This window comes from Macadamia integrifolia, unplaced genomic scaffold (assembly GCF_013358625.1).
Source record: "Macadamia integrifolia cultivar HAES 741 unplaced genomic scaffold, SCU_Mint_v3 scaffold484, whole genome shotgun sequence".
NCBI lineage: Eukaryota > Viridiplantae > Streptophyta > Magnoliopsida > Proteales > Proteaceae > Macadamia > Macadamia integrifolia.
In genome coordinates this window covers 298,213-318,056 of record NW_024870464.1, presented here as the reverse complement: position 1 = coordinate 318,056, position 19,844 = coordinate 298,213, and the positions used below count along the sequence as shown (strand labels likewise).

The window sequence follows — 19,844 nt, the reverse complement described above, 5'->3', positions numbered from 1 at the left end:
TCTTGACTTTCTTCTTCTAGTGGTGTGGATTGTGGAAAAAGGAAATGAGGAATGGTGGGTTTTCCCTTATAGTGGTGGTGAGCCTAGACTTTGAGGATTGAAGAAGAGGTTCGGATGTGATTATCAGAGATTCAAATAGTGACCATTCCATGACTTATCCTTTTTCCCACCACCGTTGATTAGGGTTCTAGTTGAATCTGTCTAAAGCTTGTACTACTCACCCCTGCTCCTTCGTTTCCCATAGACGGCACCACTGTTGATGCAAAAATCTGATCGTCGGCTTCGGGAGAGAGACCTACAAAAGAGGGGGTTGGAGGGGTGCTCCGGCTAAGGGGCTCCGATGCCTATGTCAGTATTCAGACAACAAATAAATTATTGGAGTAGAGAGTCGGTGTGAGTGATTAACCTCTTTTTCTCATTTATAGGGTAGATGTAATGAAGCCCTAATCCCTATAAGGGGTGAAATACCTTGATAGGTACCTTGAGTTGTAACTTCTAAAGAGCCCCTTGGTTTGTGGTTGAATGCCATGTGTCCTACATCTATTGGTGAGGTGATTTTATGGTGTATCAATTTGTTTTAATCATTCATTTCCATTTCTAGTTTGTAAGTAATATGTAGACTTAGGTAGCGTACAACTTCACTCAATGTCCATAGCAAACTTGGGTTAACACCGCAAGTAACATTTTAAGTGTTTTTTGAATGAAACTAATTCATGAAATAGGTTAGAAATGTCAAAAATAGGATGTACACAAAAAATAACACTGGTCAAAACCATGGTTTCCACCAAGCTAGGAAAATATCGCTAGTTTCCACGATGGTTCCAACCAGGTTGAAACTTGAGATTCAAAACCTTGATGTGGGCCCTAATATGGAGAAAATGTGTGTTGGGATCTTCTTAGTAGCTATCTATATTATTGTGTCTATTTTTGTAATAGATTTAGTTGCTAAGACATTAGCAACCTAAGAGATTCTATTTTGGTTTTATTTAATTTTTTTTCTTTGTTTTAGCAACTAGATCTTCCAGAAAGTTGCTACTTTATTGAGTTGTGAGCTACTTAGTAGAAAAGTGTTACTACTCTTGTAACACATACACTAAGTTTATTAATACAAGCAAGGACCTTTACAACCCACAATTTTTGGCTATTCTCTTGTGTTGCTTCTTTGAAGAATGCTTGCTATTGTGGAGATACAACAACTCCCTTGGTGGTGAAGCTAAGGAATGATTGGTGGTGAATTGCAGAAAAGGGGTGGTGATACCCCGGTCATATTCCCTTCTTCCCTCTATTTTCTTTTTTCTTCAATTTTTCCTGCATACCCCTTAATGTCGTGAGAGATTTCTGCTGCCATTTGGACTGCTGTTTGGAGATAGAAAGTGCACATCGGTCCTTCCGACAATACTTATATGAAGTCTTCCATATTTGATCAACTACTGCTGTCGGTTCTGCCCAGGTACAGAAGGTTGCAATTCTGGTTTTCTTTATATTTTGTTTTCAAGTTTGTGTTGCCTTAACAGCACCTTCAACCCACTGATTAAATCCAAACTTGGTGAATTTATGCCCTAGCAGGATAGCCATTCCTTCAAGTTATTTGTCTTCCATCTCAGTTCTTACTAGTGACAACTATTAGAAATGGGTGAAGGAATTGGAATTGCATTTGGGTCTTCTTGAATTAGGCTTGACACTTATGGAGTCTAAACCTAACCCTTTCACAGACACAAGCACTGCTTCTGAACAAACCAAGTTTAAGGAATGCAACAATGCAAACAGAAAGTGCATATTGGTTGTGAAAAAGGCAGTTCCTGAAATATAAGTGGGAACATAGAAATCAAAGATAATGTCAAAGAATTCTTGGATGCTATTAAGGCCAGATTTGAACTTAACAAGAAAGCTAAGATAAGCACATTGATTACCAAGCTAATGAATATAAGGTATGATGGAAATACCCTTAAAGAAGTTGGGATACTAGTAAGCTAAGATAAGCACATTGATTATCAGCTTAGCTACTGATGCTAGTAAGCTTAAAGATCTTGGGATATAGGTCGATGATGAGTCTGTTGTTCACATTGCACCAAATACCCTCCATATTCAGTATAAGATTATTAAAACTACCTACATTGCACTGAAGGAGAACTGGAGCTTAAATGGGCTTATTTCTATTTGCACTCAAGAGGAAGAAAAATTGAAACAAAACAAGATTGATAGTACAAATGCAACATTTCATAAGGGATCTACTGGTGGACCAAGCAGAAGGAACAAGAAGTTTTCCAAGAAAAATTTTCAAGCCATATGACAAAACTAAAGGCCCTCAGGAGTTTGAGACATCTCAGAATGCTCAAGATTTCATAGATGAAGAGAAAAAAAATATAGAATGTTATTGGTGCGACAACAAAGGACATATGAAGAAGGATTGTTACATTTCCAAAAAGTACTTAGAAAAGAAAAATAATTTTGGGGTTGATAAACAGGAGAATGCTAAGAAAGGATGAGGTGGACTGTTCGTTAGCAAATGAGAGCGAGTAGAAGTTGATGCCATTAGAGTAGTTAGGATTTCATTAAGTTCAAACATTTTATATTGAATCGTCTGATATGCTTGGTTAGTGGGAGTACTTATTTCTCATTGACTATTTGTTTATGGTTGAAACAGATTGATGGATTATAATTATGTTTAAACATTTATATTATGTAAGGTTATTCCATTTGTTGATTGTTTTATGTTTTCATTTGAGCATGGCTTATAGGTAGTAATTACCACAGTTTATTGGAAGTATTTAGCTAAAGTGATAAGCGGAAAGCCACAGTTAGATATTAACTTCATATAAAAGGCGATATACCAAAATAAAAGTTAACATCACAGTTAAGGAGCTACATGGAATGACAACAGTATTATTTGAGGATACGTCACTATTTCCATGTTAATATCTTGTAGAGATTCGTGTTGATAAATTTACTTATGTTTGTAATAACAGAAAGTTGTATGCCATAAAATGAGGTGTATCTTTTGTTGGTGATCGATATGAGTGGTTTTCCAACTGAATTACAGTAAGAATGGTTAATGTAATGGGATTCGATGGCCACACCAATTTAAAAGACATTTATAATTAATGTAACTCAAGTGGGAGATTATTAGAATTATGGGCTTAATTAATTATTCGGATTGATGAAATAAGTGAGAGTCAAGTTACATGAACCGGTTCGGTCCACTCTTCCGTTTAGGGATATGTTGGCCCAATCCATAGTGGTTTAGGGTTTTGGGTCAAGACAATATTATATGTACTATAGTTTGGTTCCCTACAACCATCATTAGCCCTCCTCCACTTTGCCACATAAGTAAGAAAACTCAAGGAGGTCTGAGGGGCTGTAGAATATCCATAACCAAGAGAAGGGAATTGCATCAACTTCGTCTTCAGCATACCAGGTGCAAGATACATATCGATTTCCATCAAGTTTAATCAAATCATGTTCTTGGTTTTCTTTGTGTGGTTTCCTCCATAAGGGTTTTATACTTAAACCCATAAATTTTTCTAATAAGCGGGGTATCAAGCAAACCACATAGGATAAGAACCGATACAATTTTTGTATTTTTGGATCATATTCACGATGTCATTATGTGTTCCTTTGATATTCACGATATCGTTATGTGTTCCTTTGATTGACACCCTAGTTTTCGATCTCGAAGTTTTAATCTTATTTTCTCAATAATTTTGTTTCTCCCATGTTATTTGATAAAAAATAAAAAAGAGCGATGAATTGCAATAGTTGACGGCTGAAAGAAAGGGAGGAAGAAGCAGAGAAAGAAAAGGTAGTGTTCTAGGAATCCAAACGTTAAAAGACATTTGCACCCTCAGTTTTTAAGTTATGGGTTAATTAAGGCATGGGTTGGGTCTACTTCTTAAGTAATTCGGTAATGTGCTTAAGTCATATTAAGTCATGGTTGGGTTATTAGGCTTGAGCTGCCCCCGTGTTTTTTGTTATTTAAAGTCTAATGGGCTTAGGCCCATTGACAAATTTAAAACAAAATGAAACCCATTAAGGGGTTTACTTGAACTATAACTCAAACCAAACAATGACATTTGTACCCTCAATTTTTAAGTTATGGGTTAATTAATGTCATGGGTTGGGTTATTAGGCTTGAGCCAGCCCCGTGTTTTCTTTCATTTAAAGTCTAATGGGCTTAGGCCCATTGACAGATTTAAAACAAAATGAAACCCATTAAGAGGTTTACTTGAACTATAACTCAAACCAAACCGAACCGGACAAAATAAACCGGTTCTATCGAATCAGACCATGGATGAACCGGTCCGGCCGACCAGAATACCCGACCGATTAATCCGAAAATGACCCATTCAGGTTTTCTGGAGACCCACAGGAAAATTCTCATCGGAGACAGGGAAGGAAGGAAAAAAAGAAAGAACTTAACGCCTGCTTGTTTGTTTTTTAAATGAACAGTGACTTAAATGCTTGTTTGCTTGGGTATTATAAGATAGGGACCCTATGTGTCTGTTTGTTTGTAGCTTATAAAACAAGGGCCCCTAAGGGCCTGTTTGTTTATCCTTTATTTGTACAGTAACTTAAGGGCTTGTTTCGATTTTGGTGGTTTTTGTTTTTAATTTAAACCTCTTTAAATGTCAATTTAAGGGCCATTTTAAGGCCAAATTGAAATCCACTTTTTGCGTTGGATTCATTGGTTTGGGCCATATCTAATATTTTAATTTGTTCTATGACATGTTTATTTGAAATTTTATATTCTATTTGTATTTAGTAACAAAACCAAGAGGCAATAAATGTTTTGAAAATGTCTATGAGATTGGGAAGGATTTTAAAACTAATATATGTTAAAATTAAACCGAGTGTAAGCTTTTGCACCCTTTTGGCTGCACATTAAATTCCAGCAAACCATGAAAGGGTGTGGTGGAATCCACAAAAGTGGCACATCCTATTCTTCCATGTTTTCCCCAGCGTAGCAAAGTTGGTGACGTTTGCCTAAAGGTGATATCACCCAAGTTGAGGATTGCATCGGTATGTTATCTACTTGATACCATTGTTAGAAAAACTTATAGGTTCAAGTATGAAGCCCTTAAGGGCGAAACCACACAAAGAAAACCAATAACACGATTTGATTAAACGTAATGAAAATCGATATGTACCGTACATCTAGTATGCTAAAGACGAAATCGATCCAATTCCCTTCTCTTGGATACGGATCTTCTACAGCCCCTCAGACTGCTTTGAGTTATCTCACTTATATGGCAAAGTGGAGGAAAGTGAATGATGGTTGTAAGGACCCAAAACCTAGTATATATAATATTGTCTAGACCCAAAACCTAAACCACAATGGGTTAAGCCAACATATCCCTAAACTGAAGAGTGGACCGAACCAATTCATGTAACTTGACTCTCACCTATTTAATCAATCCGAATAATTAATTAAGCCCATAATTATAACAATCTCTCACTTGAGTTATATTAGTTATAAATATGTATTTTAAATTGGTGTCACCATCAAATTTCATTATATTAACCACTCTTACTATGATTCAGTTGAAAACCACCCATATAGAACAACAGCAGAAGATACACCTCAATATACAACATTCTCTGCTATTACAAACATATGTAAATTTATCAACATGAATCTCTGTGGGATATTAACATTGAAATAGTGACATCTCTCAAATAATATTGTTGTCATTCCATGTAGTTCCTTAACTGTGATATTAACCTTTACTATAGCAAACCGCCTTTGATCTGGGGTTAATAATTAACTGTGACTTTTTGCCAATCACTTTGGCTAAATGCTACCAATAAACTGTGGCAATTACAACCTATAAGCCATGCTCAAATGAAATCATAAAGCAATCAACAAATGGAATAACCGTATAAAATATAAATATTAAAACATAATCATAATCCATCAAACTGTGCCCCAAAACATACGGGTTAAAGTTTCAACCATAAACAAATAATCAACGAAAACAAATACTCCCACTAACCAAGCATATCAAATGATCCAATATAAAATGCTTAAACTTAAAGAAATTTTAAACACTGTAATGGCATCAACTTCTACTTGCTCTCATTTGCTAATAAACAATCCACCTCATCCTTTCTTAACATCCTGCTGTTTATCAAACCCAAAATTCTTTTTCTTTTCTAACCACTTTTTGAAAATGTAACAATCCTTCTTCATATGTCCTTTCTTGTGGTACCAGTAACACTCTATGTTGTTTGTTTTCTCTTCATCTACAAAACCCTAAGTATTCTGAGATGTCTCAAACTCTTGAGGGCCCTTAACATCGTATGGTTTGAAATTTCCTTTCTTGAAAAACTTCTTGTTCATTCTGTTTGGTCCACCGGTAGATCCCTTGTGGAATGTTGCATTTACAGTCTCAATCTTGTTTTATTTCAATTTTTCTTCCTCTTGATTGCGAATAAAAATAAGCTCATTTAAGCTCTAATTCTCCTTTAGTGCAATGTAGGTAGTCTAAATAATCTTATACTGACTAGGGAGGATATTCAGTGCAATGTGAACAACAGACTCATCATCGATCTGTATCACAAGATCCTCAAGCCTACAAGCATCAGTAGCTTAGCCCAAAATGCATTCCCTAATACTCCTATTTCCATTAGACCTTGCATTCATTGGCTTGGTCATCAATGTTCTTATCTCAGCTTTCTTGTTAAGTTCAAATTTGGCCTTAATAGCATCCAAGAATTCTTTGGCAGTATCTTTCATTTCTATGTTCCCACTAATAATTTCAGGAACTGCCTTTTTCACAACCAGTATGCACTTTTTGTTTGCATTGTTCCATTTCTTAAACTTGGTCTTTTCAATACCTGTGTTTGAGTCTATGAGAGGGTTAGGTTTAGGATCCCTAAGTGCCAAGTCTAAGTAAAGAAGACCCAAATGCAATTTCAATTCCTTCACCCGTTTCTGATAGTTGTCACTAGTAAGAATTAGAATGGAAGACAAATAACTTGAAGGAATGGCCATCCTTCTAGGGCAGTAATAACAACACAATATATACCAAATTTTAAAATATGAATCACAGTATTAAAAGATGTAATAACATCGATGTGTTTTAAATAATAGTTATAACTTAAATTGTATCCATATCCTTAGGGACAGGAATCCATTGATCCTTATATTTTCTTAGTTTAACTGTGAAAATAACACTAACATTCGAAAATTCAATCACTTTTGGGCGAAAGAACCCTAAGTCAATGTCCCTTACTAACACGTGAATATTTATCTACAAACCTTGATGACATCACCATTGGGAAAATGTCACATTTATTGTTGAGGAAGATACAATCCAATTGAATGTACCACTTTGGGGGTTTCACTCATATTATATTTTTCCCATTGGAGATGTATATTTATGTTCAGGAACATACATTTAAATGTGTCTCTAGGACAACAAAAACCATACAAGAGTCACAATTGTAACTACATTCCTATCCACTGGTCCTTTTGCAAATCCACATTTACTGTAAAAAGAACAATAACTTTTGAGGTCCCCTCACCTTTGGGCTTAGAAACCTCTAGGTTATTGTCATTTCTCTCAACTTGGGGGCATAGTTGTCACGGCGCCAACGCGAACCAAGGCGGTGGAGGGTTGTCTAAGTGTTTAGGTGAGAAGGTGTCCGCCTTAAGGCGAACAAGGTGAACAAGTGTTATTTTTTATTTTCCCTATTTTCTAACATTATTTAGTAAGTTATATATTCCTTGTATCATAAAAAATCAAGATTAAGCCACATCAAGTCATTAAAAATCAACATTTAGCCACATCAAATCATAAAAAATTAACATTAAGTCATATTAAATTATAAAAAATCAATATTTAGAGAAATGCTCTTATTCTATAATAAGTTTGACTGGTCAAATGATTTTATTTTTACATGAGACTTTTTGTATTAGTTATAACATAAAACCAACTTTCTAACAAATCTAAGATTACTTAAATCTAAGTTGCAATGACAAAGTTATGCTTCAGTCAAACTTATTTTTAAGTGCGCGAATACTGTAAAAATCGCTTGAATGAAAATGATTTTATGAATATCAAAACAAAATATTATTTTACCGGACTTTTGGTTTTTAACAATGTTTTAACATGATAGAATTTATAAAATTTTCATAATTGAGAAAAACCCCAACATTTAAAAGTTGAAAATCGTCCCTATAACCAAAATCCAGTTTTTATTCTTGGACTGGAGGTTTAACTTTTTATCCTTTTGGAATTTTATTTTTAAACTATTTTTATTGGATTCAAATAGGGGGTATTTACTTATTTATGAATAATATCTTAAGTAAATGAAATAACAAATATTAAAACCATTTACTTGAATGATTGGCATAAATAAATGCCAAAACACAAGGCGACATGCAATGCAACAAGGTGGCTATCGCCTAGGCCCCAGGCAAACCGCCTGGACGCCTAGTCGTCGCCTAGGCGATGCCTTGACGACGCCTTGACAACTATGCTTGGGGGTGACATCACCTTTGCGCAAACGTCACCAACTTTATTGTGCTGGGAAAAACCATGGAAGAATTGGAGTGCCCATAAGTTTTTCTAGCAAGGCACATCGGTCCTTCCAATAATACTTTTAAGATGTCTTCCATATTTGATCAACTACTGCTGTTGGTTATGCCCACAGGTACAGCAGGTTTCGATTCTGGTTCTCTTTATATTTTGTTTTCAAGTTTGTGTTGCTGTAACAGCACCTTCAACACACTCATTAAATGCATACTTGGTGAGTTTATGCTCTCCTACCATACTTTCCATCAAACTGAATTTGGAGTCAGTGTTGCTGATCTGAAGTTATTCAGGTTTCTCTTCCTTACTAATTTAGTGTTTACCTTAGTTTCTATTTTCTTTCCACCTGCATTACTCACCTTCCAACCATTGGTTTGTGAAGATATTTTGTCCACAAGTTCAGCTGTCTTAGGCCAGCCTTTAATCAGATTTTGAGACCCCATCCCATGGCCTTCATTGTATCCTCTATGTTATGCCCCATTGCTACCGAAGCTAGGAAATCTGTGGTTCTGTCCAGCAGCTGCTTCTGCTCTTAAAACCTTATTTTGATCTACTAGAACTCATCATAGACCTTCGAGGGTGAAATAGATGCTAGAGGGATGGGAGGTTGCCAGAGCATTGCAAGATTTATAGGGCAGTTGTGGAGGCTGTGTAACTGTTGAAATCGGTGTTCCTAAAAAAATCATCAAGAGATGAGATAAGAGGGAGGAATAATGATGCCGTTGGAGGGATGGGATGCGAAAACCCAAGCTAATGCCTCATGGGCTTCGAGTAAGATCATGGCCATCCGCCCCCAACTTTCCTCATCTATCTCTTCTCAAGTCGGTGATGGGCTATCTACCTTCCTTTGGCTTGATCCCTGGCAACCCAAAGGAGTCCTCTACCATACTCTTAGTGCCAGGAATATCTATAACTCAGGATTTCCCAAGCTTGCCCCCCGTGGCTGATATTATTTCTTCAGACTCATGGTCTCCCCCAGCCACCTCCTCGAGCCAGCTTCAGGATATATGTAACTCCTTGCCAGTCATCTCGAACTCCCAGAGGCAAAGACATGACTCTACTATATGGATGCCCTTTTCTTCCAAAGTCTTCTCCGCCAAGGCTGCTGGGGATTTTGTTAGAATTCATGGTCCAGCCACTCCTTGGCAAAGACTGCTCTGATTCCCTCATCACATTCCGAGGCATAGCTTCACGGCCTTGAGAGTATTCACTAACTCCTTACCTATGCATTGCTTCCTCATCCAAAGAGGCATCCCAGCTGATCCTGTGTGCATCCTTTGTGGGAATGAGCCGGAATCTGTGGACCACCTCTTCTTTGTTTGCATAGTCTTCAACTCCATTTGGAAAATGGTCCTTGCTAAATGTTGGCCTGCTACTAGAAGAATCCTCCCTCTCCATAGAGAATGGATCTAGATGGACATGACCTTCTGGGGCAAGTCTACTTACGACCTGATGGGAAAGCTTGCCTTCTGTGCAACTATCAATCAGATCTGGATGGAAAGAAACCATAGAAAATGGACCTCCAATTCTCGCTCTTTGGATAAGATTTGGGGTTCCATCTCCTTTGATGTCAAAGTAAAAATCTCAAGACTCTCTTCCCCTTGTAATCCATCCACTAGGAACTGTCATATTGTAAATTCCTGGGAGCTGCCTGGCTCCATCATCAGGAATGCGTCCCCTTAAGCTAGGCCTCTTTCTTTCCTTCCCCCTTCTCTAAGGGCTGCATGCTTTCCCTTTCTTCTTGGTAATGAATTATTTATTCACCCAAAAAATAATGATGCCGTTGGGGAAGTACCATGCACACAAGAGGGGATAAAGGGAATAAGCATAAAATCATGTTATTCCCTCAAATAAAAGAGACTATAGTGAGGAGGGTAAAAGAGTATGGTTAAAATCATGACACCTAGCAAGGTGTCAACCAGGGGGATAGACAAAAAAAAAAAAAAAAAGAAAAAGCACAAAGTCTAGCATGTAAATTAGGAGGAATGAAGTAAAGCTCCAAGTGCAAGTACATTTTTATTTTTTATATTATATGCACTTTGTGCTTCAAATTTAGAATTAAGAGGTTGCCAACTGATTGTTAGTTACCCACGTCTACAAGTACATCAGCTAGCTGCCCACTGAAAACTATTGTCAAAGCTTTGTATTGAAATCATCAACTTAGTGCTCTTTCCATTGAAGATCAAATAGAAACAAAAATTAAGGAGACACATAAATAAACTTACAATGAGTATATTAACAAGAAGAAAAGAAATTGCTACCTGTACAAATTTCGCAAAACCAGGACCAAGTGGGGAACCATTATATAAAGCCATGGAAGCCCCATTCAGCAAGGAAGCATAAACAAGCCAAGGACCCATCATCCAGCCAAGATTAGTAGGCCAAGCAACAACATCACCTTTACGAATATCCATGTGGCACCATGCATCAGCAGCGGCCTTGAGAGGAGTTGCATGCGTCCATGGGATTGCCTTTGGCTCACCTATACACCAGGAAAAGGATACCGTTACATTGGAACTATAACCGAGGTTCCCCAAAATAGCCTGAAATTTATTTTCAGATTCATAGTACACTAGCATTGATATGCACAGATATAGAATACAGCCGTCACATCCAGAGAAAACTTCTTTTAGACAATTAAATCCACTAATATCTTGGCCTACAAGCAAGGTTTAAAGTATTGGTTTCGGGTATCATATCAAAAAGGTGATTTTAAGAGATGTATTGTATCAAATTGTATCAGAAAGACACAAGATACGCTAAAGATATATGCATGGAAATGCTTAGGATACATGTGAAATACAGTTTTAAAGCATAAAACACTATAAATAAGTAAAATGTAAAATATATCATAAATAAAGAAGACAACAAAATATGACAAGACCAGTGCATTCAATGGATTATGTAAAGGATGACGTTTTTTACATATGGTAATACCCCAAAAAAAAAAAAAAAATATGAATGTCATTTTCAATTTGGGGAAGATTTATGGCTTAGATGTATATAAATCATTGTTAGAAAAACCTAGTTTGACATAATCATTCAGGTTGTTTTTCACTAGACTAGCAATCCAACAACACTAAAAAAAATATTTAAGCAAACAATTCAAAGTTTTGATTTAAAAAAAAAAACTGTTTCCTGCGGAATCTAGTTCCAATCCTTGATTGCAGGCTGTTTGATAGCCAAATAATGATGAAATCAACACTACTAGAGTCTCTTTTCCCAATAAAAGCAAGGAATCAAGTTGATTATGCCAAAACAAAATTGACTAGAATACCTTGCAATAGCTCTCTGTAAGTGTTTTGCAGTCATTGATCGTGCTATATAGTTTATTATAGATGTATCGAGCGAATTGGTAAGTATCAACCATACGTACCGACCCGATACAGTCAATTTTTTTAGGTGTCATATCAGTTAAAGCGTCGGCAGATACATTAGGACACTTAAAACCTTGCCTACAAGTACACAATTATGATGTTCCACAACATATCAAAGTATCAAAGATAACTATTCTGCATATTTAGAAAAATATGTAATCTCAACCCACAATAAGGTGTTGGACCTTGTATTGGAGCAAATCCATAGTTCAAAATCTAGCCGGTATCTCAGAAATTTTGGGAATTTTTTTCTTTTTACCAAAATGAAATGACCTATGAAATGGAAAAGTGTACAGATTTGCTGAAATTTCGTGCCACATTTCGGTATCTCGCCGAAATGGTACAACATGTGCTTTATTCGTGAGACAGGATCGAAATTTCGACCTCATCTCGCCTCTTTCGCTCTTTTGCTATGTAGAAGCTGAAAAGTGTCTCCAAGGCTTGGTTTTTTCCACAACTTCACCTTATGAACAAAGACAGTCTCCACATCACACGATCAAGGGAGAAGATCTCTCCCAACTGATCCTCTCCATATTTGAGGATGATTTACAATACATATAACAAGTGGTTCCTCTATAGAAGGAAACTGTAGGTGGCATTGAGTCACAATGCTTATCACAATTCAAATTACAAATAATCTTTCCAACCGTGGGCATCTTCAAAATATACTTGCCATGTTAGTCTTTGATTGATTGGGAGAAATCTTCTCCTTTGATTGTGTGAGGTGTCTTCAAGATAAACTTGTCATGCTTGTCTTTGATTGATTGGGAGATATCCTCTCCTTTGATTGTATGAGGTGTCTTCAAGATAAACTTTCCATGTAAGGCTTTGATTAATTGGGAGAAATCTTCTCCTTGATTGTGTGAGGTGCCTTCAATATAAACTTGCCACGTTGGGCTTTCATTGATTGGATGAAATCTTCTCCTTTGATTATGTGAGGTGTCTTCAAGATAAAATTGCCATACTGGACTTTGATTGATTGGGAGAAATCTTCTCCTTTGGTTGGGTGAGGTGTTTCAGCCTTTCAAGTCATTATATAATCATTTGAGACAAAGAAAAAAAAAATCATCATCTTGTCGAGACCTCGGCAAGATTTCAGTGGTTTTGAAACCACCAAAACACTTAAACGAAACAAGATTTCAAACCTTGAGCAAATCTACACTAGCATTTTCAGATGGACTTAAGGAATGCTTAGGTACTTCTTCGGAATTGAAGTTGTTTGTTGCAAAAAAGGTGTCAGCTTATTTCAAAGGATATATGTCATTGATCTTCCATCATCTGAAAATTGGTCCATGTGATGACAAAGATTTTTTTATATAAACATCAGTACAGAAGATTAGTTAGGAAACTTATTTATTTGAAATTTGAATGTTACTGGTACTGATATTTCCTTTGCCATTTGAGTTATTAGTCAATTTATGGAAATCCTAAACAGGCTCACTAGGATGTTGCGTGCTACATTTTAAGATACCTTAAAGGTGCTTCCGGGAAAGGACTTGTCTATCAATGCCATAGTCACACATACAGTGGGTTATTCTGATGCCAGCTAGGCTGGTGTTGCCGATGATCGCCGATCAACCACCAGACATTGCACATTTGCTGGTGGTAACCTTATAACTTGTAGGAGTAAGAAATAGACTATTGTTGCCCGGTCTAGGGAAGAGGCTAAGTATAGAGAACTATGGCACATACTACAGGGGAATTGATGTGGTTCTCTTATTCAAGAATTGGGGTTCTTAGTTGCGAAACCTATGAAGTTATTAGTGATAATCAAGTTGCGACCTATCTTCCCAGTAATCCAATTTTTCATAAGAGGACTAACAGACAAGGGCTTACTTCGACTCCGTTAGTCAATTTTAGCAATCAACTTGGTGATCTGCTTAGAAAGGCGTTGTTCCAACCTTATTTTCTTAGTGGTTGTTCAAGCTAGATATGGGAGATATATATATATATATATATACTCCAGCTTGAGGGGGAGTGTTAGAGTGTGTAGTGAAGGTGTTGGCCCATGGACCAATGTACCATGGGATACTTCTTTAATAGCTTAGTTATCTTTTTATTTCCTTTATTTTTTTCCTTTTGTAATTAGGATTAGACTGAGTATGTGGGGCTGGTGGGCCCCAAAAGACTCAACCCGGATGGCTATGGGCCAACTTAAATACTTAGGAACCAAAGACTAGAAGCAGTGGCAATTTGGTAATTAAATGGACCCATCCAAATGGTAAATACTCAAGTATCAAGAGGTAATGACAAACTTGTAATTCCTTGGAAGCTTGACTTGGAAGGGGACAAAACATAAGGGTAACTTGTAAATAAGAAGACAAGAAGGGTTAGTTACTAGGGTTGGCAAAACTGTAAATAATGGGATTCAATATATCTAAGGAAACAACTATTATGTATGGAGGGAGAGGGTAATCTTGGAATGACAAACACTTAGTGGCAGGGTATAAATAAAAGGGTAAAGGAGAGGTATTAATCTGGAATAACAAAGGACTACCACAAAAGACAAAAATACTAAAGAACAAAAGTGTTAGGCAACGTATAAGTTGGGAGGGGTATTATTGGAATAGAAAGATTAAAGGGATATATAGAATTAGAATAAAGAAAGGGGTATTAATGAGATATTAAAATAAAGTTAAAGAAAATCTCACTTTATAAGGTTGTCTTCAACCTCACGACAGCCACAGAAGGTCACATTTGAACACCAAGAAGAACTTGAACAGCAGCCCTTGGAATCTGCCTCAAAGAGCCGTAAACCTCCAGATTTGTGGTAGCCCAGGCCTCTTGAGTCGACCCATACTAACATAGCTCAAGAAATCAGGAAGGACTTCGATTACAAGCTTCTGGACTTTAGGAGCAGCGGTAGTTGCAGGTTCAGTTCTGTTCTGTTGCAGCTGTTACTCCACATCACAGGACGGGTTTTGGACTAGGGTTCGAGGGTTTACCTTGCCATGTAGGGATGTCCTTCGCCCAAGGTCTTAGATAAAGAGGGTTAAGAATGAGGTGGTCGAATCTCTCTCAGATCTGCAGGTTAGGTAATGGCAGAAACTAACACAAGTAGAAGAAGAAGAAATAAAGAGACAGAATGATAGAGAAAGAGAGTTCGCACAAAGGGGGGGGGGAGGCGGTCTCGCAAGGAAGGAGGGAAAGGGAAGAAGGGGAAGAGGGGAGAGATAGAGAGATCGCAGGGAAGAAGGGGGCAGGGAGAGTGATCACACCAGGGGGGGAAGGAGAGCACACAGCCACGCAGGGGATAATGTTCAGAAACAGATGTTGGGAGAGAACCAGAAAAGAAGGAAGGGAGAGGTCGGCTAGAAGAAAGGGGGTGGGGGGTAGGAAGGCAGCCAGGCAGGGGTCTTTCAAAATAAATTCTTAATTCATCAATTTCCCCCATAACTTGGGTTACATGCTAATTTATGCTAAACTGAAAGTAAAGTCCAAGGCTGAAATAGAAATAATATCTTCTGAAACCTAGGCTAATAGAATTAGAAAAAAAGCAAGACTCAAATTGGTAACTCTTTACCTATCTGGAAACTACCCAAAAATACAAGACTATAAATATTCTCAAATAAAATAAAATCCTAAAAGATTCTAATAACCTTGAACCCAAATCCGTAACTTTGATTCCATATTGGATCTGGTTCTTGGTCTAGGCTTTCGAGTAGGTTAGGGTCGATCCATCAAAGATCTCCTACATCAATATACCAAATAATGCAGGGTCGGTGGGCCTTGAAAGACCCAACCTGGATGGCTATGGACCCACTTAAATACTTAGGAGCAAAAAGACAAGAAGCAATGGCAATTTGGTAATTAAATGGACCCATCCAAATGATAAATACTCAAGTATCAAGAGGTAATGGCAAACTTGTAATTCCTTGGAAACTTGACTTGGAAGAAACAAAGTGCAAAGACTAAAGGGTATTCTTTGAAGGGGACAAAACATAAGGGTAACTTGTAAATAGGAAGACAAGAAGGGGTAGTAATTAGGGTTGGCAAAACTGCAAATAATGGGATTCGAGCTATCTAAGGAACCAACTATTATGTATAAAGGGAGAGGAGTAATCTTGGAATGACAAACACTTAGTGGCAGGGTGTAAATAAAAGGGTAAAGCAGGGGTATTAATCTGGAATGAAACAAAGGACTACCACAAAAGACAGATTCTAAAGAACAAAAGTGTTTAGGCAACGTATAAGGTGGGAGGGGTATTATTGGAATAGGAAGATTAAAGGGATAAAATAGAATTAGAATAAAGAGAGGGGTAATAATGGGATATTAAATAAAGTAAAAGCAAATCCCACTTTATGAGGTTGTCTTCAACCTCATGACAGCCAAAGAAGGTCACGTTTGAACACCAAGAAGAACTTGAACAGAAGCCCTTGGAATCTGCCTCAAAGAGCCGTAAATCTCTAGATTTGTGGTAGCCTAGGCCTCCTGGGTCAACACATACTTGTATAGCTCAAGAAATCAGGCAGAGTTTTCAATTATAAGCTTCTGGACTTTAGGAGCAGCGGTAGTTGCAGGTTCAGTTCTTTTGCAGGTGTAACTCCACATCACAGGAAGGTTTTTGGACTAGGGTTTGAGGGTCAACCTTTCCATGTAGGGATGTCCTTCGCCCAAGGTCTTAGATAAAGAGGGTTAAGAGTGAGGGAGATTGGTCGAATCTCTCTCAGATCTGCTGGTTCAGTAATGGCAGAAATTAACACAGAGAGAAGAAGAAGATATAAAGAGAAAGAAGGATAGAGAGAGAAAGAGAGTTCGCACAAAAAGGGGGGGAGGAAAGTGGTCTCACAGGGGAGGGAAAGAGAAGAAGGGGAAGGGGGGAGAGATAGATCGCAGAGAAGATGGGGGCAGGGAGAGTGAACACACCAGGGGGGGGGGGGAGGAGAGCACACAGCCACGCAGGGGAGAATGTTCAGAAACAGAGGTTGGAAGAGAACCAGAAAAGATGGAAGGGAGAGGTTGCCTAGAAGGGGGGAATGAAGGCAGCCAGGCAGGGGTCTCTCAAAATCAATTCTTAATTCATCAATTTCCCCCATAACTTGGGTTACATGCTAATTTATACTAAACAGAAATTAAAGCTTCCTAATTAAAGTCCAAGACTGAAATAGAAATAAAATCTCCTAAAACCTAGGCTAATAGAATTAGAAACAAAGCAAGACTCAAATCAGTAACTCTTTACCTATCTGGAAACTACCAAAAAAAAAAAAAAAAAAAAAAGATTATAATATTCGCAAATAAAATAAAATCCTAAAAGATTCTAATAACCTTGAACCCAAATCCGTAGCTTTGATCCCAAATTGGATCTGGTTCTTGGTCCGGGCTCTGGAGCGGGTTTGAGTCAATCCATCGAAGCGCTCCTACAACACTGAGCTTAGTAAGCTGTCCATTGTAACTGTGGCATCCCTTGTAGTAGGATTCCTACAAAGATTATGTATTCTGAATATTCTAAAGTGTTCTGGCTGGTGCAATTAGAGGTTTCTCCTTTCATCGCACTCTATCCCTTAAATTTCTCTCTGTTTCTCTCTCTTACTGCACTGCATCTTCTCCCTCTTTGGTGCTCGTTTACTAAGCTCTGGTATGATTACATAATTGATATCTAATCTCAGACATCCAGCAAAGAGAAGAACCGATGAGATAGAGAAGTGAAAAACGAGAGAAAGTGTCTCAGACGTCTTATGTTGCTTATATGAACATTGTAATACTGTGCAATTACAATAATGGACACGACATACATAAACCAATTACAACTAATCATAAACCACTACATACAACCAAATATTCCCTTAGAACAGTGGTAACACCAGAAAACAATTAACACACACTTAACAACTTAACCCTTTCTGACTTCCATCAAAGATTCCAGACAATCCAACCGTTGAACCAAGCAAATTTTTTTATAAATTCCCCCCCCCCAAGGGAATTAGGTCTACACTTGTCCAAAAGTGCAGGTTCATCAGACCTGGAAACTGGAAGTTATTCATTTTTAGCATAGTTGTCACGGCGCCTAGGCGAACCAAAGTGGTCCAGGGGGCAACATTTAAGGTGACACCAGCAAGGTGCCAAGGCATCGCCTAGGTGACCAAGGAGCCAATCCAAACAAAGCCGCCTGGACGCCTAGACGATACCTTGACAACAATGTCTTTTAGAGAGTTATTATCTTCTGATTTTCTTAAGTTTCTATTTTCTCTCCACCTTCTTTACTCTCCATCTAACTGTTGATTTCCTCTGATATTTTAGCCACAATTACACCAGGTATAGGCCAGCCTTCACCAGTTTTTCATTCTGCCTATTGTTCTCTGAAATTTGGATCACTGATTTTTCCTGTGGTTGTTTCTGTTCTTAAAAAACTTATTTTGATTTACTAGTGCACAACTACGCATCAGATCTATATTGAGGAACTTTTCAATCATTAATATACCATTTTCAAAACCAAGGCCAGATATCTAGCTAGGAAAAATGTGGGAATACCAACCCTAAGTTCCCGGGCACCACACAAAATATCATGCAGATCTAGCATTATAGAGATAGTTAGCCTCTATTACTTTGTTACTCAAAGATAGGAAAAAATATTGGGAGAACCAACCCTAACAGCCATGCAGCACAGAAAGTATCACTCAGCAAAATGATGTGGATACCATTTCCCACCTCACTTAATTCAACTTGAGTATGTTCTGAATTTTTCACATTCGATTAGAACTCTCACCTTTTGGTTGGTAATAATTTCACAAACCGGAAGGAGGACGCTTAGGGATTAGAAGAATCAAAGAGGTCAATTCTGTGGGACTCCTCAAGCTCATTGGAAAATTGTGCCTAAGCAGAAAAGCATTTGGGTTGATTGAATCCTCTCCGGTTTGCTCAAGCACAACTCTCTTTGGACGGCCCCTTTCATTATTGATGCCTCTTGGATCTCAAGAAAGATCCTCTGTCATAGGCCTATTGCCCTCAATGCCATTTCCTTTTCCATCAGCAATGGCCGGACCACCTCTTTTTGGAAGGACCCCTTGCATCCTTCGGCTATCCTATCACGTCTGATCTCTCCAAGGAATATCTACTCTTCCGGTCTCCTTGCCAATGCATCTGTCTCCCTTATCCTTTCTCCCGACTCCTAGTGGCTGGTCCCCACCTCTTCCCCCCCCCCCTCTTGACCTTTGGGCCTCCCTTCCTCCTCTCCCCCCTAGCCATAGAGGAAGGGAGGATAAATGCACCTGGCTTCCCTCTTCCAATGGGATCTTCTCGTCTGCCTCTGCTTGGTCCTTCGTTAGATCCCCCGCCCCTGTGGTCCTGTGGCATAATTCGGTTTGGTTTAAAGGCCATATTCCCCGCCATAACTATACTCTATGACGTTGCCTGTCCAACTGTCACCCTACCCAAACCTTCCTCATTCACCACCATATCCATGCCAACCCTTCCTATTGTCTCTGCCCCCAAGGTATGGAGGACATCCCCCACCTCTTCTTCTCCAGCCCTTTCTCCTCTCTTGTCTAGAAATATGTCCTTTCTAGGTGCTAGCCGGCTAGAAGATCCATTCTCCCTTCTAAAAGGGAATGGAACTAGATTGACATGACCTTTTCTAGTCCTTCCATCTGTGACACCCTTGGCAAGTTGGCTTTTTATGCAACCATTAATCATCTCTGGATGGAGCGCACATCCGTAGATAGACTTCCAACTCTCGTTCTCCGGATAAGATTTGGAAAGCCATCTACTTTGATGTTACTTCCAAAGTCCAATCCCTTCATGCTCGTCCTGTTCCTAATTGCCTTAGGAACACCCATATCATTGCTTCATGGAACTTGTAGGTCGATCTCATCTCCATTCCCTGATGGCTATTATCCTCCTCCCCCTACTTTGATGTTCACCTTGGAAGTTGATGTATTGTCTTTGTTCTTTATTTTTATGGTTCCCCCTAGGTTGGCTTAAGCCTCCCCCCCCCCC

At 38.3% G+C, this 19,844-nt stretch overlaps 1 protein-coding gene across 2 annotated transcripts in view; it reads right to left on the bottom strand.

Moving 5' to 3' along the window:
- The window catches only part of LOC122068938 (probable acyl-activating enzyme 17, peroxisomal), a 56,165-nt gene that overhangs the window by 14,513 nt on the left and 21,808 nt on the right, over positions 1–19,844 (bottom strand). For both annotated transcript variants that reach the window (XM_042632845.1, XM_042632844.1), the window contains one exon: positions 10,796–11,016. In XM_042632845.1, the coding sequence (XP_042488779.1) occupies positions 10,796–11,016 (221 nt within the window). The remainder of the gene's footprint in view (positions 1–10,795; positions 11,017–19,844) is intronic.